Source organism: Squalius cephalus, assembly GCF_949319135.1.
Source record: "Squalius cephalus genome assembly, chromosome: 2".
NCBI classification, from domain to species: Eukaryota; Metazoa; Chordata; class Actinopteri; order Cypriniformes; family Leuciscidae; genus Squalius; species Squalius cephalus.
The window spans coordinates 15,311,942-15,337,172 of NC_137123.1; the positions used below are offsets into that span (position 1 = coordinate 15,311,942).

At 38.3% G+C, this 25,231-nt stretch overlaps 2 protein-coding genes and 1 long non-coding RNA gene across 5 annotated transcripts in view; 1 reads left to right on the top strand and 2 right to left on the bottom strand.

Moving 5' to 3' along the window:
• The window catches only part of LOC307152307 (uncharacterized protein), a 147,951-nt gene extending 137,448 nt beyond the window's left edge, over window positions 1-10,503 (top strand). The window contains exons 13-15 of one of the 3 annotated variants that reach the window (XM_079860835.1): window positions 8,164-8,268; window positions 8,379-8,449; window positions 8,560-10,497. In XM_079860835.1, the coding sequence (XP_079716961.1) occupies window positions 8,164-8,268; window positions 8,379-8,449; window positions 8,560-8,700 (317 nt within the window). In that variant the 3' untranslated portion in view covers window positions 8,701-10,497. Of the gene's footprint in view, window positions 1-8,163; window positions 8,275-8,378; window positions 8,450-8,559 lie in introns of all 3 variants that reach the window. The other 2 variants (XM_079860836.1, XM_079860837.1) reach the window with 2 other exon arrangements.
• A 3,863-nt stretch (window positions 10,504-14,366) lies between these two features.
• LOC307154792 (B-cell receptor CD22-like) lies at window positions 14,367-18,132 on the bottom strand. The gene is made up of 9 exons (XM_079864883.1): window positions 18,071-18,132; window positions 17,564-17,645; window positions 16,680-17,015; window positions 16,360-16,593; window positions 15,947-16,210; window positions 15,719-15,815; window positions 15,526-15,571; window positions 15,045-15,187; window positions 14,367-14,818 (listed from the first exon to the last, which is right to left on the bottom strand). Exons 2-9 carry the CDS (start codon window positions 17,604-17,606, stop codon window positions 14,764-14,766), a joined length of 1,218 nt encoding a protein of 405 aa, XP_079721009.1. The 5' UTR covers window positions 17,607-17,645; window positions 18,071-18,132; the 3' UTR covers window positions 14,367-14,763.
• Window positions 18,133-18,315: 183 nt separating this feature from the next.
• On the bottom strand, window positions 18,316-19,529 carry LOC307154793. The gene is made up of 4 exons (XR_013820415.1): window positions 19,485-19,529; window positions 19,026-19,071; window positions 18,826-18,906; window positions 18,316-18,472 (listed from the first exon to the last, which is right to left on the bottom strand). It is a non-coding gene; the product is annotated as an uncharacterized lncRNA (long non-coding RNA).
• Between the last annotated feature and the right edge of the window lie 5,702 nt (window positions 19,530-25,231).

A 25,231-nucleotide genomic window follows, 5' to 3' on the forward strand; every position in this document is an offset into this window, starting at 1 on the left:
AGTTAATAGTCTATTCGTGTCTCAGCTGCGAAGCTGAGCTCATGTTCAGCCTCGCTCGGTGCGAGGACATGCACAGTGAAATGATAGTGTCTGACAGTTATAACTTATTATTATAACATATGACAAAAATAATTGTCTAAATTATGTTGCATATTCCTCAACAGTTCTTGTGATGATATCACTAGTTGACAACATAGTACTATTTTCGGAAATCATAAGCTATGATATTGCGCAGGTGCACGTGATGCAGCGCTGTCAGAGCCGACAGACTCGAGTGTCAGACTCATTTCAGTGCAAAATAATTAGGTCAAAAACGATTTAATATACTGCAAATAGCCTACTAGTTGTTTATGTTTATTTATAATTCATTTAGGCGGACAACAAGGCTACCAAGTACTGCGCACAGTGCGCATCTAATTAATTTAACGTTTTTTTTCTAATGTCATTTTTAGTCGATTTTAGTCGATTTTTAGTCGAAAATTTCAGGACTTCAGTCGACCAAGATTTTCTTTGGTTGAGTACAGCCCTACTTTTTAGATTCCAAAATGAACCTTTACTGACTGGAACGATGTCTCCACATTCGTTTTCTTCTACCACATTATAGTTAGTTTCATATTATAGTAGCCTACACCTGTAGCCTATGACTTCTTATTTTCCTTTTTGGAAGTAGCCTACTTTTTGAACTCCATTACTGAGCCGAGTTTTGACTGAAAATAGAATCCATCTTGCAATCATCAACAGTAGACTGAGTCAGGCTTGACTGAGCATGCTTCAGAATCGTGGTGTGCGCGGAGCGAAATTGGAGCGGGAAATAGGGCGACGCTCCGTCCTTTTAAAAATGCCGCTCTGCGCTCTGTCCAAAAATGCGGGTCGGGTACAATATTTTCTACTTTTTTTTTTTTTTTTGCGGTCCGAGTTGCGGGCGGGTTAGTTGAAAACGTCGGTCGGGTGCGGGTTGTTTAGCCTATACATTGACCCGCGCATCACTGATGTGGTAGGGATTTTTTTAATGATAGTAAAAAAACAGTCCATATTAAGACATTAAGACTGCTCCTCTAAACAATTCCCAATAGCTTAGTCTGTAGGCCTAACTGTTGATTATTAACTGGGGTCATATTAAATCATGAATATGAAAACTGACATGTTTTTATGGTCTTGGTCTCGACTCCTAAAGACTCGGTCTCGACTCGGACTCGCTTCCTCAAAGACTCGGTCTCGACCAGGGGCGTCACTAGGCCTTTTTTAGGGGGGCTTCAGCCCCCCTAAATTTCTGCCCAGCCCCCCTAAAATTTTTTTGATTAATACATTTTTGATCGCTTCAGTCCCCTTTTAAAAAACTAATTTGAAACGGCGGCAAGCTGCGTCAAGTTTCGGCTCCTCCCCTTATCTGAGTCTGCTTGGATTTAGCGCATTTTTCAATCTGCAGGGGCACCGAGCAGAGCGAACATCAGAGAGTACAAGGTGCATTTATTGATAGATTGCTATGATATTACATCTGCATTGGTGCAGTTCTTTGTCATAAATGCATTGCAGTTGTAATGTTACTAGAGCATTGGGAGCAACACAGGACGGTTCGGTTTCTCATCCGAGCGCGAATTTTAGCAGCACGACTGACGCTTCAGTTTACGGTCAAGTGCGAGTTAAGAATAAGTAGCTGTAGCTAAACTAAACATTTTATATTTGACAGTTTTTTAGGTCATAAATTGTTAAACGAATGACAAAAATAATTAGAAAACGAATAAACTTTTGTCTAATTTCGCCATTTTGAGCTGAAAATAGGCCTATATAACGTGTAATTATGTCATTGTGAGGGGACAAGAAACATGAACAAAGCCGTTTTCATAGACACAAGATTAATAATGCATGTGTACATGTTGAGAATTAATATAATACAATTTGTAGCCTTCGGTAAATTAAAAAAGTTCAGCTTTAGGAGGGGAAGAGACAAGGCAAGATCAGGAGACTGAGGGAAAAAGACAGAGTAATGGAGATGAGGAGAGAGCAGTTTTTAAATCTATTTCTTATCCTTTTTTGGCCTCCAAACGTTTTGAAATGCACATATCAGAGAAATAAAAATGTTTAACCCCATAACAACTTCAAATTTATGACCTCTTTGATTATAAAGCCCTGTCTACGGCCATATATTAGGCCTAGATCAATAATGAATGTGTACATATTGTGAATGAATTTAACAAACTTAGTTACTTAGCTTTCCTGGTAGCTTTGTCTGAGAAAATTATTCATAAATCAACCTATTAGTTGACCCTATGTTTACTTTCTTCACTGACAGACAAAAATGAAAAGTCTATATTAGTCAAAGCTCAGCTTTAGGAGGGGAAAAGACAAAGAAAAACAAAGAAAAAGAGTGTGATGCTGATGAGGTGAGAAAAATAAACAGCTGCCCGCACATGGTTTAAAAGCTATTGTTATCCAATTTTGTTGGCCTTCAAAACATCTTAAAATGCACATATGTAGAGCAGCAGAGAAATCAAAATTTTCTTGGGGGAGCATGCCCCCGAACCCCCCTAAATACCTCACATTCGGGACCTCAGTGATTATAAAACTCTGCCATATGCATGTTACTGGATGAATGAATGAAACTAGTAAATAATGAGCATTAGACCATAAACAAATTTTTTTTTTTTTAAATCATACCCTCATTGGGCCCCCCTAAAATGAAAATCCTAGAATCGCCCCTGGTCTCGACTCGGACTCGCTTCCTCAAAGACTCGGTCTTGACTCGGACTCGACTGAATTTGAAAACCAACGGACTCGGTCTGACTCGAACTCGACCCTTCAAAGACTCGGTCTTGACTCGGACTCAGCATAGGCGGTCTCGTCCCCATCACTACTGATGACACTCAAATATATATTTCATCACGGCCAGATGAAAACGCTAAATTATCCAAATTGACAGAGTGTGTTAAAGATATAAAAGATTGGATGACGCGTAATTTTCTTTTATTAAATCCAGACAAAACAGAGGTATTACTTATCGGTCCCACAAAAACCTCTCACAATACAACTTTAACATCGTAGGATGTCCTGTTACTTTATCCTCTACAGTAAAAGACCTGGGTGTTATACTCGATTGCAACCTGTCTTTCGAAAATCATATTTTGTATGTTACAAAAACAGCCTTTTTCCACCTTAGAAACATTGCTAAGCTACGTAATATCCTATCAGTTTCTGATGCAGAAAAGTTAGTTCATGCATTCATGACCTCGAGACTAGATTACTGTAATGCTTTATTAGCTGGTTGTCCTGCATCCTCAATAAACAAGCTACAGTTAGTCCAAAATGCCGCCGCTAGAGTTCTTACTAGATCAAGAAAATATGATCATGTAACACCAATTTTATCATCACTGCATTGGTTACCTATAAAGTTCCGTATTAATTACAAGGTATTGCTACTGACTTATAAAGCCCTAAACGGCTTAGCTCCGTCTATTTAACGTCTATTTAACGGATCTTCTATCGCCCTATAATCCATCGCGCTCTTTAAGATCACTAAATTCAAGGTTTTTGGTCATACCTAGGATATCCAGAACCACCAAAGGAGGGAGAGCATTTTCACATTTAGCCCCAAAACTCTGGAATAACCTTCCTGATACTGTTCGTTGCTCAGACTCGCTATCCCAGTTTAAAACTAGATTAAAGTCGCATCTCTTCAGCCAGGCATTCATATAATATTTTTAATCTTACAGTTCAAACTACAATCCGGCCTCTAGTTCATAAACGCCAGAGGAGAACTGGCCCCCGACTGAGCCTGGGTTCTCCCAAGGTTTTTTTTTCTCCATTGGGTCACCTGATGGAGTTTTAGGACACCATTAGGTCACTTGATGGAGTTTTTCGGTTCCTTGCCACTAGCCTAGTTTCCATCCACTTTTTGCGCCGTTATGTTATCGACAAAGTGAATATGCGATAAAAAAACATTACGAACTTTGCCGTCTCCAGACTGTTTCCATTCAACTGGCCTTTTACCGATACGATTGTGTGCGTGATGACGTCACGAATGACGAAAGCGATTTGTCGCATATGTTTTGGTGTATCGCAAAAAAAAATGTGCCCTTGAGCCGTTTCCATAAATCTTTTATTTTATTTTATTTTTTATCGCAAATTCTACCTTTTGGGGTTCCAGTCAGCACACCCCCCAACACCAAACAAACAAATAAAAATAATAATAATAATAATGGAGAGAGTATTCAGGCAGTTAATTTAAATTTGCCAGCTTACTGTCATTTCAATTTCACAAATAATTGCAAGTGTCCGAAATATCAGAAGACGACAGCAGAATTAAACAGTTGCTCATCTGATAGGGCTCGAACTACCGTTACGCGACGAAGTCCAAGGGTTTGGGAGAGACCACGCAATACGGCGTTCTGGGAGGAAGTTGTGGAGAGACACTTTACAGAAAGTCTCTGGGTGCAACATTTTAGAATGACACGGCCGACGTTTGAGATGCTGTGTGGATTCATTGGACCTGATGTTGCGCCTACCCCAGGTTGCCACCGACCACCGGTTCCGACACGACAGCGGATTGCCATTGCCCTGTACAAGCTGGCAACCTGCGCCGAGTCTAGAGTAGTGGGCGAAACTTTCGGGGTTAGTAAAACAACCGTCCATCGATATGCTGTGTGCACATCTCATGAGTACTGCTCCGAGTCCGCCATGGTTTTTGTTGTGACGACTGCACCTTGCACGCAGCCGCGGCGCTACCATTGGGGCCCGGGTGGGCCTGGTACATTTTTTACTATGGTTTTGTACGTTTCTTCATTCAGATCTATTTGCGATCCATTCCATAAACAAACAACGCAGTTTACATGCTCCTTGTTACATTATTCATTAAAGTCCCACTCCGATCATATTTTGAGCTATTTTTAAACATTCTCAGTGGTCTTTAAATGATGATTATGCCGTTTTTAGCCAAAATCACAAAACCTGTGCCGTTTCACACACACACACACACTCTCTCTCTCTGATAATAATTAATAAATGCACGCATAATTATCAGTGAACTTGATAAATGTTGCAGATATGTTTTACATGCATGCACAAACAAATGCCTTTCAACTTATGTGTGCAAAATTCAGAATAGAATGAATGTGCAGCAATTTGTACAAATAGAGAGTCTGTAGGCCTACTGTGTTGTTGCCATTAAATAAGCGCATTTAGATTCATATTTGTTAAAATATTATAATGTTATTTTTTCATCTACGTTGATTATGAAAAGTGAACCGCACGAGTAAGATAGGATGAGCAATATCGAGAGACATGGAGCGGGTCAGACATGATTTTGACCACTTAATTAAGTTAAGTTTTGCTGAAAGACTTTTAAAGTGAATTTCGTTTTGTATAAATTGTATCTTAATTTTAATAATTTTTTTTATCAACCAATTGCCTGCATTTAATAAATAAAAATATTTAAATATAGCAGACAACAATCATAGAGGCGCCCGCGCGGTCAATTGCATTGCTCGTGAACAGGAGCGCATCTCATCCTGACTTAACGAAACTCAGCATATGCCTCACAGACATGAAATATATCTTAAGAAAGCTTGAAATGTCTTTTTAACAATTTAAAACGAAAAGAAATAGGCTACTCTCTGGTTATGTAATCCATGATGTGCATTTCTCTCTATAGGCGCGTTCACTAGTACGGAGATGGCGATCGTCAACTTCATCTTTACAGCTGTTGTTGCTGTTAATAAACTAAAAATAATAGGCCTATAATTTTATTAAACAATAAATTAAATGAAATTGTAATTGTATTAAAAAAGCAACAAAAAAATCATGTTTAATTTTTTTTAAACCTATGCTAATTACGCATTAAATTCAGGTAGGCTACTGAGTCACTGTCCTCAGTGCCCAGAAAAGCGCTGAAACGGAGATGAAGGGGAACCCGTTTTTTTTTTTTTTTTTTTTGCTTATTTTAACTGGCCCATCCAGTTTTCTTTGATTCACCTACAATCAAAATCCTGGCGCCGCTAGTGCGCACGTGATGAAAATCATGTGACACCACATTTATTTGCGTTAAAGCCCTTTTTTTTCGACAAAAAGTGTTTCCAAACTAGTTTTTCGCGTCATTTAAAGTATCGACATAGAATGTATGCGCTAAAGTTAAACGGAAAAGGATTGTGTCGACATTTGCAAAAAAATATCGATAATTGCCATTTCCATCAGCTATATCGGTAAACATTTTGATGCGCTAAACCTTTTTTCGCAAAAAAACACTTGGATGGAAACCTGGCTACTGTTGCCTTTGGCTTGCTCAGTTGGGGATATTTTGGGGATATCTAATTTGATTTTATCAATCAATAAATTCCACTAGAAACAAACCTTGTTGTATTATTTTAATTTAATACTGTGAAGCTGCTTTGATACAATCTGTATTGTGAAAAGCGCTATACAAATATACTTGACTTGACTTGACTCCGAAGACACTCCAAATCAGCTGGACCGCCTGGGAATGGAGTCGCCATTCTCCTGGAAGGGGGGGCTGCCGTGAGAGCTCGTCTGCCACACGGTTGAGCTCCCCCGGAACATGAACGGCACGAAGCGACCTCAGATGCTTCTGACTCCATAGGAGGAGGTGGGAGGCGAGTCGCGACATATACGACGGGAGCGTAGACCACCTTGATGGTTGATGTACGCAACGGTCGCAGTGCTATCCGTACGGACCAGTACGTGCTTGTGTCTGAGAAACCCCTTGAGGCGACACAAGGCTAGGCGTACTGCTTGCAACTCTAGGCAGTTGATGTGCCAATGCAGCTGGGGCCCCGTCCACAGACCCGAGACTGCATGCCCTTTGTACGTGGCCCCCCACCCCATGGCAGAGGCATCTGTGAAAACCACAGCATGCCTGGAAACCTGGACTAAGGACACTCCAGCCCGAAGAAACGCAGGATCCGACCATGGGGAGAAGGTTTGACGACAGTGCGGGGTCACTTTGACCCGGAACGTGCCGCTCCACCACGCCCACCTCGGGACTCGATCGTGAAGCCAGCGCTGAAGTGGTCTCATATGTAACAGGCCGAGCGGCGTTACTGCGGCTGCGGCTGCCATATGCCCCAGGAGCCTCTGAAATTGTTTCAGTGGAACCGCTGTCCTGCCTCGAAGGCAGGTGAGCACTGACTGGATGCGTTCCTCCGTGAGGCGCGCAGTCCGGGCGACCGAGTCCAGTTCCAAACCGAGATAAGAGATCCTCTGCACGGGGCAGAGTTTGCTCTTGTCCCAGTTGACCTAAAGCCCCAACTGGCTGAGGTGCCGAAGCACCACGTCCCTGTGATCGCACAACACCTCTCGAGTGAGCTAGAATGAGCCAGTCGTCGAGATAGTTGAGAATGCGAACGCCCTGTTCTCTCATGGGAACAATGGCCGCCTCCGCGACTTTTGTGAAGACACGGGGCGACAGGGCCAGCCCGAAGGGTAGGACTTTGTACTGATACGCTCGACCCTCGAAAGCAAACCGTAGAAACGGTCTGTGTTGAGGAAGAATCGAGACGTGAAAGTACGCGTCCTTCAGGTCGATCGCTGCAAACCAATCGTGGGGACGGATGCACTCGAAAATGCGCTTCTGCGTGAGCATTTTGAACGGGAGTTTGTGCAGGGCCCGATTCAAAACTCGCAGGTCCAGGATTGGTCGTAACCCACCTCCTTTCTTGGGCACAATGAAGTAGGGGCTGTAAAACCCGGACCTCATCTCGGCAGGAGGGACCGGCTCGATGGCGTCCTTCGCCAGCAGGAAAGATATGAATAAAAATTATGTTTTACTGGTACTGGTAAATCTTCATGCTGAAGTAAATCTAATAATATTATAGTTCGACAAACTTATAATCATCCAATTCGTTTATTTCATATTTTAGCTTGTCATTATTTTAACAAATGTTTTCATTTGTCACTCTTCTGACTAGATCACAAATATGAATATGAATAAACAATCACCATTATGGTAAATCCAATTACAAATCAATTAAACAATGTAATTTCTTACAGTGCTTACATTCATTTATTGTAAAATAATACTCTTTGATCCTTTTAATTCCTGGCAATCTTTTAGGTACATCAACAAGTCAATGCTCCTTTAATTGGAGGAAATGATGCAGATAATGACTAATTGAATGACTTTAATGATACAAAAATATCTTTCTATCTCTTCCTCAGCATTCTCGAACACTACAGTATACATACTATATGCTGTTGTTGGTCTGGTCATAGCAGGGATCATACTTGTAGTTGGATTGATCACTGTTCGCAAGATATCAGCAAGTACAAGTATAAATAAACAAGCCATGTCTACTATCAGCATAATTAAAACAATAGAAAGATTTGATCAATGTATTTTTAAAACCATTCTTTTTTTTTTGATATTTCCATAGGCAGTGTGACGCCTCTCAACAAGCTTAATAAAGGCAGAGATGAACAGAAGAGTGATGCCAAAGATGATTTTGTAAGTCGCTTTCTGACTTTAAAAAATAACCTAAAAACCCAACTTATTATTCCGTATATGCAATGACCCAGCAGACATATTACTAGTGTACTTTTGTTTTCTTGATGCAGGAAGATAATGTGTACGAGAATGACACTCCTAACACAGACAAGAGCACTAACGTGAAACCTATCAACAGACCTGAAGTCCCAAAGAGCCAAGTACATGCAATCTATGGGAATGTACAGCTCAACATGGGCCAGTCACTGTGAAAATCTCTGATCCTGGTATTAAAGGGGTCATGAATAGTCCACTCGTAATGTTATCAAGATTTTAACACCACAAAACATCCTAATGTAGAAGTATAATCTATTTTCTATCCTGTTTTTGACCTTCTCTTTGAAACATTCAGTTTTTATAGACATGTTACAGTCAAGACTTGAAAGTAAATGGCCACTGCTATGATTGGGTAACAGTTTCGCATATTAAAATTCTTCGTATGAGCATATAAAACAAAACAGCTCCTTGGAAAAAATTAAATGTAGCCTAATATTGTAATAGTTATAAACAAAGGTCTATTTTTAGTTCAGATTAACATTTGAGGGCAGCAATTTTATTCATAATGTAAAAATAAAACCAACGTAATGTTACTTGAAAGCATTATAGCCTACTATTCCTGCCAAACTTCCATGGTTGCAGTTAGTGTTACTACAGTAAATCCATGGTAAATGTTGCTGATCTGTGGACACTGGATAGTTCATTCATGGCACAATGTTTCTTCCTGGTTTCTAAGCGCTGTTTGATCCGTTAATAACGGAGAAATGTGAATGCTCACTAGATCTCGCAGCAATGTTATTACTTAAGTAGCGAATTCAAATTACTTCTTTACTGGATCTCTTAGCGCTGTGTAGTAACAGTGTCGCTTGATCAAGATCGGCTCGCGCTGCTTTGGTCCAAACTGATAAACAACGGTCCGTCAACCACACAATAACGAGTAGCTCAGTTTCGTTCTGCTTACATTACGTTTGCCATTTGATGTCGGACAATGTTGTAGACCCGCCTACATTTTAAATAACGAAATTTTGGTCGGCAAGAAAAATGGTCCAACAAACCGTTCGGTTTGAAAATGCGTACCGAACACCGTACCGAATCCGCGCTAAAATATCAAGGTGAAAGTCATCATAGCTTGCGTAGTATAGACCCAGCTCCCAACCCAACTTTGAGAATAGATTAACGGCGATATTTTTTTTATCGCCCGATAAGAGTCTCACGTTAACGCAGCACGTTAACGCCGATAACGGCCCACCACTAATTAAAATATTTTTCAACATCCCCGCTAAATGTGTAAATACTACAAATATTTAGTTAAAAATAAAGTTAATCTACGCTTACTTAATTTTAGGATCACAAGGATGGCAATGCAAAGACTATATGGTTTTGTTGCAGGAGTAATCCTGTGTTAACATCTCTTGTATTTACTACATGACATGCTTTAATCTGTGGGCGGGGCTAAAGAGGCAGTGATGTAGAAGTAGGACTTGATTTTCTTCTGCAGAGGCGGTCTTTCGTTTCACTATTACATCATAATGTCACAAATTACAAAACGAGTCGTTTTCTGAACTTGGTTTCAATAAAAAAACAATTACAGGATGGTTTTAATGACCTCTTATATGTCAAAAGATCAAGGAGAATTTGACTTCTCAATTCATGACCCCATTAAGAAAGGATATTCAGACAACCAGTGAAAACCTGATATGTATAAGATCAAAAGTGACAAGTATTTGTAACTTCCTCATATGACCACAAGGGGTGCCAGGTTGGATTTTGTTTATCTCCTTTTATATAAATTTTGCTAGTTTTTTGTTTAGTTTGTATAATCATATTTTGCATGGCTATTCTAAAATATTTTTTCTTATATCTTGGACAATGTCACTACTCCTAGACATCAGTTCATGCTTTATCAATATGCAAACATTGCCAATATGCCACTGAAATTGTAAGGATGTATTTCCACTGAGACTGAATTTGAGAATCCTAATCTGTAATAAAACAGTAAAGCTTGCTAATCTGAATCTAATCCATCTGGCTCATTCTTATCTCTTCTTCCTGAGCTGAGCCTCGTCTCCCCACTCTCTCTCTTTTCCCTCAGGTCTTAGCAATAAAGCAACTTCTTGTTGTGTGGTCAATACCAGGTAAAACCAGGTGTGACCCTTTGAGGCACAAGAGAAGGCCCAGCAAATCTAAAAATATTTGTGTTGTAAGTAAATATTTACAACTCTTTCGTTCTGGTCTGGGTATTCAAAGGTGACATATTATGCCCCTTTTCACAAGATGTAACATAAATAGGGGTTATGCAGAGTGCCCAGCGTTCGAACCGGAAAACAGGTCTAAGCATTTCCGCTTTTCACTTCCGCGGCTGTATGTGATCTCTGAGGTGAGGTGATCTCGGAGGTAAATTTTCTGTTAATTTTCGCTTATTATAATCAAATTCTTATTTCTGATCAAACTTTAGTCTATTTGTTTTAATTAAAATGTCACGAATGCTGAAATATCAGAAACGTGAACATCCGAACAGCAGTTTTTGTTGTGTGCCGATCTGCTCTGTGTCGGGGAAAATTAACTCTGCGGTAAGTTTCCACCAGTTTCCAAAGGATGAGTCAGTCAGGGCGATATGGGTCCGAAACATTAGGCGTGAAAATTTAGTTATAAGGAGATACACCACTGTATGCAGTCGGCATTTTATGGCTGAAGACATAATTGAAGGGGGCCGACGCCATTTGAAACCCGGGGCGATTCCGGTGTTGTTCGCCTGGAACAACTTCAGCCTGCCGGTCTCTCGGCCAAGCGTGTGGCAGAGGACACAGCGGCAAGGGGAGGATGAGGATGAAGAGCTGATCGACGCCAGCGTGTCTTTGAGGTGTCACGACTATGATAACAGACCAGAACCTTCAGCTCTGGATCTGGCCTGCGAGAAAAATCCACAAATAAATGTTAAGATTTTCACAAAAATTTATAAAATTCACAAATAAATAAAATGAGATTTGCAAATAAAAAAATATTTATAAATGTTTTATTTTATTATTATTTTACAAACATAACTCTGCCTGGCATTTATTTGTGAACTACTTTCTGTGCATTTGTAAATCGCTGCACACATTTGTGAATAGCTTCTTGTGCATTTGTAAATCCCCTCACGCATCTGTGGATTTTGAAACACTTCTATCCTCAACGTGCAAACAAATCCACAAATAACTGGACTCCACCCACCGTTCACTCAAGCCAATCAGATAACGGCCACATTGAGCTTTAAACAGACGTCACATAGGGAAAAACGTGTTAACAATGTTCAGCGATTTACAAATGCACAGAAAGCAGTGCACAAATAAATGCCAGGCAGAGTTTTGTTTGTAAAATAAAAAAAATAAATATTTTATTTATTTGTGAATTTATAATTGTGTGTGAAACTCTTTATATATTTATTCACACTGCACTTTTCTGCTTTTTTTTTTTTTTGCACTTTTGGTTAGACGCAAATTGCATTTCGTTGTCTTTGTACTTGTACTCTGCACAATGACAATAAAGTTGAATCTAATCTAATCTAATGCTGTTACAGACACTTTTGTCTTGTACAATGTACAACTATTACTACTTGTCTACCAACATAGCCGTTGTCTACCGCTGGTTGATGAGTTGTTTCTCTTTTTGGTCTATCTGTCTCTGGGTCTGAAGGAGAAGGATCTAGCGGACCGCTTCAACGTTCATCAGTCAACTGTTAGTAGAACAATTAGAACCTGGGCTAATTTTCTGTACACAGTTTTGGGTGCTGTGGGCATTTGGATGTCCCCTGATGCAGTCTGTGCCATGATGCCTAGTGTGTTCGAAAGGTACTCTGACACACAGGTGATAGTAGACTGCACTGAACTAAAATGTCAAACCCCTTCCTCACTGCTTTTGCAGAGTGAGATGTACTCCCAGTACAAATCTCACACCACAGTAAAGGGAATGATTGGTGTGTCCCCACACGGTGCTGTCACCTTTGTGTCAGCACTGTACTCGGGTTCTATTAGTGATAAAGAACTGTTTAAGCAGTCTGGAATCATCCCTTTACTAGATAAAAACATGGCTGTAATGGTTGACAAAGGCTTTACGGTTGATGATTTAGTACCGGATAAAGTACACAGATCACCTTTTCTGCAAAGAACTCTCAGCTGTCTCGTGAAGAGGTTTTAGCTACTCAGGACATTGCGCGGCTGAGAATACACGTGGAGAGAGTGATTAGGCGCATTAAAGAGAATAAATTGTTTGATTCCATCATCCCTCTGACTATAGCTGGTAGTATCAACAAGCTGTTTGCAGTAGCCTGCCTTATGTCGAATAACCAGAACAAGCCACTGGTCAAGGCTTGGGCCAAATAGGTGAGTTGTGCTGTGATTCCCCAGGGCCAGGATTGAAAACCACGAGGTGCCTATTGTAAACCAAACCATTGTACCTATTGTAAATACATTTGTACATGAACTGACAAATGTTTGCAGAAAATGTTTTTATTCTGTCAAATAAATGTTGTGCCAAGTATAACGTCTGTTAAAAGCCAGGTACTTGGGCATATAAATATTGAAATAATAACTGTCTGCCTTCTTTTTAATTACTTTTGTGACCTCTGGGTCAACAACTATACGCTGGACTAGCATGTCTTCTTGGGCACAAATGACAAAGTCACACCATGCCATTCCTGTCAGCATAAGTTGCCCCTGCACCTGCCAGTAGTACATGTGGCTTTCTTTTAACAGCAGTGTTCCTTCTTGCATGTTAAGACACTTGCAGTCAACGTAGCTGGTAACGTTGAGGCACTTGATCTCAACTAGGCCAAAAGGTGGCTGCGCAAGAGGGTCAAATACTAGGCCATCTGGTGAGGTGCCAAGCCATGGGGCGTCAGGGTGAACAATTAGGCCACAGGGCATGTGGAGAGACTCAGGAAGAGATTGCAACTTTTAGACGCACCTGGACGTTTCTGAATGGTTAGTGGACACATTTATGTAGTTGTTGTGGAGTTAAATTGACTTATATGTTTCTGGGGGATTTCCTTTGAAAATAAAATGCATCCACTGCTCTCTTGTCTCATCTGAGGCTGGGACCCTAAATAGTGTTCAGTGCTCATCTGTGCAGCAACGACAGAACAGTTTGCATGCTGTGACCGGTGTCATTCTGGATCAGCCACTCTAATCCATGTTCTGGACTTTCTCTGCTCTGTCTCCCTTTCGGAGGCTATTTTTATCTCACTGTCAGCCATTTCCTCTGTATATGCCATATGTCCAATTACTGTATTGGGATTGTAGAATTGTATTTTATTGCACTCATAAAGTATTTTTCTTTTTTTAGTGATTTTTAAAAATATTATGTATTTAGCTTATTTTGGGAAAGTTAATTTGTTGTTGTTTTTGTTATATATATATATATATTAAAATGTATAAATAAAAAAATACATAAAGGCACCATGTTCCCTCGTCCTCCTGACAGACGATCAACTTACCTCAATATTAACACTCGAAGTAACGTTCAAACTACTGACCCTTCCGTGGTCAAACTCAAGAAACGTAAACTTGAACATGATGTTAAATCAGTTCTGAAGCTTTACTTCGTTTTAAGGAGTTCCACGTCATTTTAATCGGAAAAACTCAAACTGCAAATCCCGGTGAGTTGTGGAGGAGTGAAGCTGCGCGCGCTCTCAATCAGCCGCTGTCACGCGCTCGGACGGTTTCAGCTCCCTCTAGTGGTTGAGTTTAACAAAACAGTAGTTTACCAACAAAGTTTAAACATTTTGGTTATTATTATATAAGAGAATATGGGTTATGAGCACATGACTAAATAAATTATGAAATACAATTAATTATTAATAAATCGAAGAACAAATTGCTCTTTCTTCATAGACGAGAATGGATTTAGCTTTTACACTTTTTATTTAGGTATGGTAGGTTCATTTTTTACATATTTTTAGTAATTTGCTAAAGACTCAGTCACACAAGAAGTACCTGATATTAACTGACAAATTTTACACTTTTTATTATCACAGGAAATGGCAAATACATTCTGTAAAGAGAGCTTTGCAGGACAGGTGGAGCCTCCTTTGCACCGCTATCAGGTTGTAACTTGTGTTTGCTTGTTTGGCTTTGGTTTACAAGGGATGCAAATGCATTAGATTTAACTAATTTGGAGCAGATACACTCAAAATGTAATCATGATTAAAAGAAACACAAATAATAAAGCAAGAAAAGTTATTATTATAGTCTGGTTAAGAAATGTTTTCAGATGCTGTTTTTAAAAAAAAATGTAAGTCTGCATTATCTGACGCTGCTGTAAATCACAGACAAATCCTTTTCTCGGCTTGCAGGTGATCTGCAAAAATGACAAATACATAATTAACAGTGAATGAGATCAACACAGAGTGTAAAACATGCTGAAGCCAAAAATATATATTTTTTAAAGGTGCTGTGCAAGGTTCAGCTTTTAATAGTTGTATCTATTTTATTAATGTGCTATTTTCTGTAAAGACATTGTGAAAAGTAGGCTACTTTGCGAATAAAGCTGACTAATAAAGCAGAATAATTCAGTTTTTCCTCACTTGGCTTCAGCAGCAGGACGGTGAACTGTAATGATGGCATACTGAATCTCATCCTCCTCAGGTTTCTTTGTCTCTTTATCTCTGCAATCTTGAATAGAAGCATTTTTACCAGCACCAGATTCAGAGGTCTTTTCTGTAGACGGCTGCAATATAATCATGTGGCATACATTTAAACTTACAGCAACCTGTAAACATTCATCCCTCCACATTTAATGATAATATGTACAATAAGTGAATCATAAGTGTATGATAATTAACATGTAACTCTACAGAGCGTCATTAAATTCATGAGCCGATGTTACCATTCATGCATGTGAATTAATATTTTATACATTTTGATTGGCTAGTAAAAAACAAACAATATTCAAAGTATATCAATGTAAAGTTTTAGTGACATCAATGATCTATTGTCCATTGTCTAAAAGTCTGTGATACATGATCAATGAAATATGAAGTGATTTAACATCAGCTAGAATCTCACCTTTTTTTGCTCAAGGTCTTTAGGGTCATTATTTCTTCTCTTAACCCTGTTGTTAAATATATAAGGATGCATGCATATTAAAGTTAAAACCGTAACAGACTGCTTTTGCTGCAAAAAAATGGCTTGCCAAAAAAAATTCACATTTGTAGATAAACTATAAAGGCATATGCTTAAATAAATATTTCTCACTAACCTTATGAACACAATGATGAGAAACAAGAGCCCAAACCCAGCTGCAATTGCAAAAGTGGCACAAATAGCAATGACATGCCAACTCGATCCTTGAACACCTAAATGGAAAGACAATGTCAAGATCATTTATTTTCACTAAAGTCTATGACATGTAATGATAAATTAGGGGGTGAATAAAGTTCACCCTTAATACATTTAAACATGATGAGCACAGAAGTGTCTTGAATACCTTTAACAGTGAGTGAAACAGACGCTGATCTCTGAGATCCATATTTATTCTGAGCCTCACAGTAGAAGCGTCCACTGAAACTGGAGTTAAAGCTGGAGATGCTGAAACTCTGTCCAGATCCAACAGCTGAGGTTTCATTCTCCTTAAACCAGCTGAAGTTCAGAGCAGGAGGGTTTGAGTCACTGATGCAGTTCAGAGTCACTGAATCTCCCTCCACTATTACACCAGACGGACTGACCGACACTGCCGTATTATGGGGGGGATCTAAAGGTAAAACAACATGGTCTCTTTATTCATGTCATTTTGTGGAGACCGACTACTGCTTGATATACAATGAATGTATGTATTTGTGATAAGAACTCCATCCATGATATTTGTAATCAATTGTCTGATATAAAATAATATCTACTCACACACGACACTGATGTTGACAGCAGGAGAAGGCAGATGTTCATGTCCTCTGACGGCACAGCTGTATCTGCCAGAATCACTGCGGACTGACTGAAACTGAAGGATGTCGCCGGTGAACTTTAAAGCCTGTCCATTTTTGTACCAGATGAATCTGTCTGTCAGATTGCAGGTGGTTCTACATGTCAGATTGAGCGTTTCTTTCTCCAGCACCAGCTGTGAAGCCTGAACCTGAAGGCCTGGAGGAAACACATCTTTCTCATGTCCTGAAACTACTAACTTTTTGTTAAATAAATAATGGAAATGAAGGACAGAAGTGGATTACCAGAAACATGAAGTTGAATTCCTGGTTTACCAAACCATTTGTTTTTATCAGTTATGAATCTGAAACAATACTCTATCATCTCATCGTTTTCAGTGACGTTGTGCAGTCTGAGGACGGCAGTTTTCTTTTGTCTGTCTTCAATGTATTCAACCCTGTCTTTATACTCTGGATATATTTTTAAACTTATGTCTACATCTAGTTTCTTGATCCAAAATGTATCAGTGATTTTATTGTCCTGAGGGAATGTATATGTGCATGACATGTTTACTGAGGATCCTTTGAGAGCACATATTGATTTAGTTTCATAAGTCACATTCCAGTCTTCTCCAAAAACTCCTGAAACACAAAATACAGACAATCAGTAAACTCCTGCAACACACACACACACACACACTCACAAACCTGTGTCAAAATTTGTGTTTTTGCACGAGTTAAATAATATCAATCAGTTTTTGTGAAGTGAGTAAGAAGTGTTTTAAAATGTCCTGCAGACGACTATGAAGGGTTGATCATTACGACACAGAAAGGTAAAAACTGAATAGAGCCACATCAACATTAAGGCCAAAATATGAACTCCAACTAAGACTCCTCTATAATCAAAGAAGGCAGAAGAATATGCATTTAATTTGTAAATATCAACTGTTCTGCTAACTCCCACCATTACACTAACTTTAGCCACACCTCTTTACTTAAGCCCCGCCTTCTAAAGACATGTGAGCCAATCTGATGTCAGCAGGCATTTTAACACACAGTGATTGACAGGCTGAGAGAAATTCTGATTGGCTGAAAAGGTCGAGCTCTCTAAGTGATCTGCTGGAATAAGGGACATTTTATGTGTGCTATTACACACAATATATAATAATAAATTGTAATCAGGGACTCACCAGAATTCATGAGTAGAAAGATGAGAAGAAGAGCAAGAGCCATTCTGACTTTCACCACCACACCAAACTTCACAGACGATAACTTAATATAGTTATAGGTACAGTATAACAATCATGTTAGTATAGTTATGCACATTAGTATAATAATAGCAGGAAACTCAACTCATTTATTTATTGAAATGAATCTGTTATCCAACAAACAAAGGCTTATGCGTTTGTCTATTAAAGAGTTTTATTATATCAGAGATTCGATGACCTCTTCATGAATAACAGTGATCATATTTAATCCTGTACTGTGACTCTGTTACGTTTAGCAATAAAGCTTTTAAAAAAGTTTGTTACAAAGGACAAATCTATAATCATCATAACAGTTCTGCTGAATGAAAGCTTTTCAACTTCTTATGAAGATCAGCCACATTATATTCATTACAACATTAAGTGTCTACATATTTACAGACTTTAAATTTAATTTTAAAACTCTTTATTAATATGTAAAAACTCTCATACCTTGTCATTGTAGTTTTCATCACTAGTACACAAAGAGCAAATGTTGAGTTTGGAGACTGAACATGTTAGACGAGTTATGCTGAATAACTCTGAATATGGTTATAATAACTTCCAGTTTCTATGCAAATGTGTTTTCCATGTAACTTACAGAGATAAACACTTCTCCATATTCACAAAATGACCTTCTGACTTTACTGTAAATGTCACTTCAACACCATTTTATTTGTAAGGCACTTTTCACATCACACATTGTTTTAAAAGAAGCTTTACATGTTTGTCTTCAGACATCCAACATCCAAACGGGAGATCTGGGCCGTTTTATATGAGTTTGGGGCTTTTTAAGATACAAATGTGATTCTGTTTAACCATTAAGCTCATATTCTACAGCCTCTTCCTGTCAGTCTGAAAGAAAGAAAGAAAGAAAGAAAGAAAGAAAGAAAGAAAGAAAGAAAGAAAGAAAGAAAGAAAGAAAGAAAGAAAGAAAGAAAGAAAGAAAGAAAGAAAGAATACATTAATAAATAATTTACTTCGAATTTCTGCTTGGTATAATATGTGATATAAAATATTAAACGGTAAACTAAAACAGTCAATTCAATTCTGTTTAAATGTGAAAACCTTTAGAGAAGCTTGTTCTCATGTGAATTTCCATATAATCAACAGTCATTTGATATTTTCACACTGACACTGAAGAGCATTTAATGACTTCTGGCTGAAGGAGAGGAGGGTTTAGTCTTTTATGAAGGAGGAACACTTACCTTTACATTCTCATACACAGGTTCACTAAACTCAACATCACAAGCTTCACGTCTGTCATGACGAGGGCTGGAACGGTTCATCTTTGCCATTAAAAAACAGAATAGAGAGATAATAAATAACTACTGTCTAAATACAACACAAGGCATGACTTTTAGAGTTACCAGCTCAACTAATGTTGAACCAAATCCTTTTTTCTCACCTGAGGCTCCATTGTGATGTTTCTCTTGTTCATCCACTTGCTTCTCCTTAAAACAATTAATAAGTTACATAAAAGTTGATAGAATTAATAACTTCTTGTAGAAGTGTTGTTTAGTTGGTGTTTTGATGCCATGCCAGAATCCTTGGCTATTTCCATGGTGAGTAACAAGTTTAAAAACACTATAAAAGAGCAATTTAAAACCCTATTTGAGGATAGACACCAAACAAAGGCATTTAAGTGCCGCAAAAGCCTGATTTTGAGGGGTATTTGACTCAAGTCTGTATATTTTATCTGCACTGTATTTTGTATTTCTGCTGGTGTCAGACTTGTGGAGCATCATTGTTGCATTTATGAAGTTGGTTTTCCTTTGGATCAATACATACTGTAGGTCATAAATGCAGTTAATTATTTGTAATCAAATACCACACACACACACACACACACACACACACATCTTACCAGATCAGCAACAGCATGATGATGATCACTGCAGCTCCACAAATCACTCCAATGGATATATATAATATCATCGGATGTCCTACAACTGAGACAAAATATGAAACATCCAAAAAGATTCATTTTGGGGGGAATCTAGAGGTAAAACAATAGGCTATTTTTTCATATGTCATCTTTGTGTGTTGGGTCAAAAACTGATTAATTTGTATACTGCACTGATTCACTTTCCCTAAGTTGGACTTGAAGAAAAGAAAAATTTCATAAATGGTTTTATTAATCTGGTATTGCAACAACTAATGATTGCATTTCAGCCACAAAAAAACACAGATTAGTTGTAGATTTTAAATGTTATTTTAAGCCATTTTAGCTTTTTTAGATTCACACCAGGGGCTCGTTCTTCGTACGTCGCTAACTCAGTTAGCTGGATTTGATTGTTGACGATTTGGCGTGATCTTGGATCGTTTGGTTCTTCGAAGCTCATCCTGGACTTGCTGTCATAGCAACAGCTGCGCAAGCTTAAACCTGCTCGGGAGCAGGCTTATTTCATGTAAACAGGATTAGATCGCGGCTTCATAAGCGGAGCTGATACGGGACGTCCAGCGCAGCGCGATAGTGCACTTTCTGAGATGTTTTTTTTTTCTCGTGACTCGTGAGATTGTCGTTTACATTATTAAATTGTTGGAAACGCACATTTATTTTCGACTTGTCGGAGTCTGGCTTTAAATACAGCACAAACTGTTTGCATTGCCCTAAGATTATTTGCGAGTGGCTCTTTCGATGCAGAGAACTTGATGGAAAGTGCTGTCTGTCGTGTCATTTGGAGTTTACCTGGCGCTTTTAGGTTTAAAAAAGTTTTTTTTGTTTTTGTTTTTGTTTTTTGTGGCATTTCCAAGCCACTTTTTTTTAAAGCAATTTTTTTTAGGCTATCATCATTTTTTATGAAGATCATACAATCATGACCATGCTGATTACAGTATGTCACTCAGGCTTCACTAACGTGATACCATAGACTATAGGCTGCCATCAAGGCCTCAATGAAGGGGATTATGTGAACAGAAAGGGGGATTATGTGAACAGAAAGGGGGTTCACAATGTAAATGTGCAGCCCAGTTACAATTGGGATTCTTAATATTCCAGATTAATAATATTATATCAAATAAAAAAAGGCAGTTGACTAAAATCTTCCATAATCACAAATGTGAAAGCAAAAAGGCCAGGATCTGCACAGCAAAATCCCCAGTGTTAAATTAACACTCCTCAGTGTTTATATGTGTCCACACTACAGGGTGTTAAAAATTAACACTGAACAGTGTTGAAGTTAATGAGTTAATTAAGTTAACACTGAAGCAGTGGTGAAGTTAATGAGATAATTAAGTGATTAATTAAGTGATGATTGGCTATTAGTGGTGACACCTGATGATAACAAGCAGACTCACTGAAGGAAAGAGAAACAAGAACAGAAAAAAGAGAAACACAAGAACTACTGACTTCGAGCCATTATTGCACTTATTATTTTACCAGTTTGACTTTATTTCTGTCATACATCTACACACGGTCTTATTTAGATTTAACAGAAGTTTAGATGGTAATGTTTTATGGAATGTTTCGTTTCATGTCACCATTATGGTGGTCAGTGGTTGCTTTAGTTGGGCTCTTGACACTTTATTATTAAACATTAGTAGTTCTCTGGCTGCTCCGACTCTGTGTTTGTAAAGCATATGTGTTGTGGCAAGAGAAACTATGATTTGGGCTGTGTTTCCTGAAAGCATCACAAGCCTAATTTGATCGTATAGACCATTTGTTGCAGTTGGTCTGTGATCAAGTTAAGTTTAAGATGCTTTTGGAAATTCAGCCCTGGTTATGAATTGATGATGAAATTACTAGTGACCTGTTTCAATGATGTCACCCATCATTATAAGCTGATTTATCCAATTGTTTTATTAATTTTTCACTACAGTAGTTACTTCCAGCAATGTTTTAAAGATCTGAATGATTTAAAATCACACACAGACATCAAGAATCTACATATGAATCTCAACAATGGTGACAATCAAACAAATGCTTAATGTTGCAATGCATGATGGGAGCCACCAATCAGAACGCATCAATGGCTGACATCATGCATTGCAGCATGAATAAATTATGCAGCTGAATTGTCCTGTAATTTTCATTGTTTTTTCTGTTTGCTTTTATTTTGCTATTGTTTTGTTCTGACTTTAGTAGCTTGTTTTGTGATGTTCAGAGTTGATCTGTTTGTCACTAGTTTGTTTATTGTCACCATTGTTGAGATTCATATGCTGATTCTTGATGTCTGTGTGTTTAAACACAGTAACTTCTTTGCTAAAAGTATTTTCAAAATTTTTGATATTGCTGTTGGATCTCAAACTGTAGAATCTCAGAGCTACAATCACCAATACTAAAACAAGACATCAAGCATATAGTCAAAGATTTAGACTCTGAATGACAACAGTGAATCAGGTCACTACATGATAATGTTTTTATCATCATAACATATTGTGAGCAAGTCATGTTTTCTCTTGCAGTAACAAATGTGCTTTATAAACACAGAGTTGCAGCAACCAGAGAAAAACTAATATTGAAATATGAAAAGTGTCAAGAGCCCAACTAAAGCAAACACTGACCACCATAATGGTAACTTGAAAAGAAAAATTCCATAAAACAATACCATCTAAACTTCTGTTAAATCTCAACAACTTTTGTCGATGTAGAAAAGAAAATAAAGTAATAAAAGTCAGTTTGACAGAAATAAAGTCAAACTGGTAATAATAAATGCAACAATGTGTAATGACTCGAAGTCAGTAGTTCTTGTGTTTCTCTTTTTTCTGTTCTTGTTTCTCTTTCCTTCAGTGAGTCTGCTTATTAACATCAGGTGTCACCACTAATAGCCAATCATCACTTAATTAATCACTTAATTATCTCATTAACTTCAACACTGCTTCAGTGTTAACTTAATTAACTCATTAACTTCAACACTGTTCAGTGTTAATTTTTAACACCCTGTAGTGTGGACACATATAAACACTGAGGAGTGTTAATTTAACACTGGGGATTTTGCTGTGTGTGCATGACTTAAGAATTTTCAGAGATTCACATTCCTGCACATTATTTGAAAGTGGTAAGGAAAGTTCCACAATTAAATATCAAGCTCACTGTATTACATACACTTATTGATCCTAACAGAACTGCATTTTTTCATAGGTGATTATGACATGTTCCTGCAGACAGGTGTTTTATGACCCCATTCCCTGACCCAAACCAGTTACAATGCAGCTCTAGCCAGGACAAGGGCACACAATGAAATGAACTTCAGCTAACTAAAGGGAAGATTTCAGAGTCTGAAAAGTCTGAGGGTTGCACACCTGACAGGGCCTGTGACATTGTTGCATGTGCCATATTACACAACATTGCAAAAAAAAAACCAACACCTTTCATTAAATGTTTAATAAAAGACTAATATGCTTAGTTCCTTGAGTTTTATTTCAATTGTTCTTTGTAAAGAAAAGCCAGTGGTCAAGTGCCTGCAACAAGAGATATTAGACACATGCCTCATGCAACAAATAAAAAGGAAAAGTTGGCTATCCACTGTCCACCTGTAGGCCTATGTCTCCTCTGTGTGTGCAGACTCTTCTGTAGGCCTTTCTGTAGATGTGGAATCCTGCAACTTATATTGCAGCCATAAAGCATACAAGTATAAATGAAGTAAAGTTATTTATGCACTCGCAGGTAGGCTAGTTCCTCCATATGACATGTTATCTTAGAGGGTTTATTCACTGTCCAGTGCAATGGAAACAAATAGACATTACAAAGTCTTATACTTTCTTTCCTTTGGAAAGTTAGAAAATGTCCACTTACTGCACATATTTCAGCCACCACTTTCTTGGGAACAGATACAAGTGTTGGTGTATTATGTAAAAGTGCACAAAAGAAGAAAACACAATGTCATTACAATGAACTACACTCGGGAAAATGTGATCAATAACTCATGGCAAAATATTTTTACATTAACATAAGTTTATCAGTTTTCACTTTCACAAGTCAAAGCAATTCATCATTACTTTTAATGCGGCCTTCATTTAATGCAGCAATATTTGTACAATTATTTTACAGTGTAGGCTACTAAGATCTTTTCTTTTTTTCAGCCTTTTTCTTGGTTGCTTTTATAAACAGACAACCATTTATTTAACAGTGCCTTTTATAGAAGAGAAGAGACTATAATATAACTACAAATTACCATTAGGCTATGTAGAATATTTTTATACTTCACTTTTATTTGTTCCCATGTTCTAGTGTGGTGACTCTGACATTACAATGAACAAAGTAGCCTAATTATGCAATTATTAAAATGCAAAAAAGGCTAATAAGTGATAAAAACATCTAACATGGCCACTTCTAACAGATTTAAATTGTCTGCTACTTTTTGCCAGCCCTCTCTCCTGGCTTTTGCAGACTTTGTGTTCCCTGGCGTTTTGATTAAACATTAAAATTCCGAATAAACTTCGACTAAAAGTTCTTGCTCTGCTGAGGAGAAAAACTGTGCGCGCTCTTTGGCCACGCTGAACAGCCAATAGCAGCGTTGCTGATCAATGTTTCTACGATCGATACATATCCCCTTTTAAACCAGCGCATGAACGCGCAGTTATCTCAGATAACTCAATCCAGCTATACTAATCATAAACAACAGGTGAGTTCGAAGAACCCAATTAGCCGGATCATGATTAGCACGATGATATCATCTTGGATGTGTCATTTGATCTCGGATGTAATAAGCAACGTACGAAGAACGAGCCCCAGGACCTTGAGAAAGCTATACATCCATTTTCATGAAAAAGAATTGGACTCTGCTAAAACATCTATACTATAATAAAATATTTGCAGTATGTGTTTAGTTAGAATACATGGTTAATGAATGTGTAATTGTCTGTCAGATGCAGTCAGATCGTGTAGTTACAGCTTCCTCCAGCAGGGGGTTTACGAGACCAAGCTAAACAGCCAAACCGCTCTCTGATTGGCTGGTTTTCCGGTTAAAGACATGCAGGCCACTCCCCTAACACTTTACTGCTGTTGTTCACAGACCTAGACCTACTCACACACGACACTGATGTTGACAGCAGGAGAAGGCAGATGTTCATGTCCTCTGACGGCACAGCTGTATCTGCCAGAATCACTGCGGACTGACTGAAACTGAAGGATGTTGCTGGTGAAGTTTAAAGCCTGTCCATTTTTGTACCAGATGAATCTGTCTGTCAGATTGCAGGTGGTTCTACATGTCAGATTGAGCGTTTCTTTCTCCAGCACCAGCTGTGGAGCCTGAACCTGAAGGCCTGGAGGAAACACATCTGTCTAACCATGTTCTGAAACTACTCACTTTTTGTTGAATAAATAATGGAAATGAAGGATGTACGTGGATTACCAGAAACATGAAGTTGAATTCCTGGTTTACCAATCCATTTCTGTCCTTCAGTTGCAGTCATTAATCTGAAAAAATACTCAATCTCATCGTTTTCAGTGACGTTGTGCAGTCTGAGGACGGCAGTTTTGTTTTGTCTGTCTTCAATGTATTCAACCCTGTCTTTATACTCTGGATATTCTTTTAAACTTTTGATCACATCTGATATCCAAAATGTATCTGTGAGATTATACTGCTGAGGGTGTGTATATGCACTGTTAACCCTTGCTGTAAAAAAAGGCCAAATTCTGACAATATCATACCATTTTCCATTAAAACAGTA

Coding starts and splice junctions, on each gene's coding strand:
- LOC307154792 (XM_079864883.1), bottom strand. CDS start 17,606: ATGGCTCTTGCTCTTCTTCTCATCTTTCTACTCATGAATTCTG. Junction 15,816..15,946: donor TGTTTCACTCACTGTTAAAG/GTATTCAAGACA, acceptor CTTTCCATTTAG/GTGTTCAAGGATCGAGTTGG. Junction 14,819..15,044: donor CGTCCTGCTGCTGAAGCCAA/GTGAGGAAAAAC, acceptor TCATTTTTGCAG/ATCACCTGCAAGCCGAGAAA.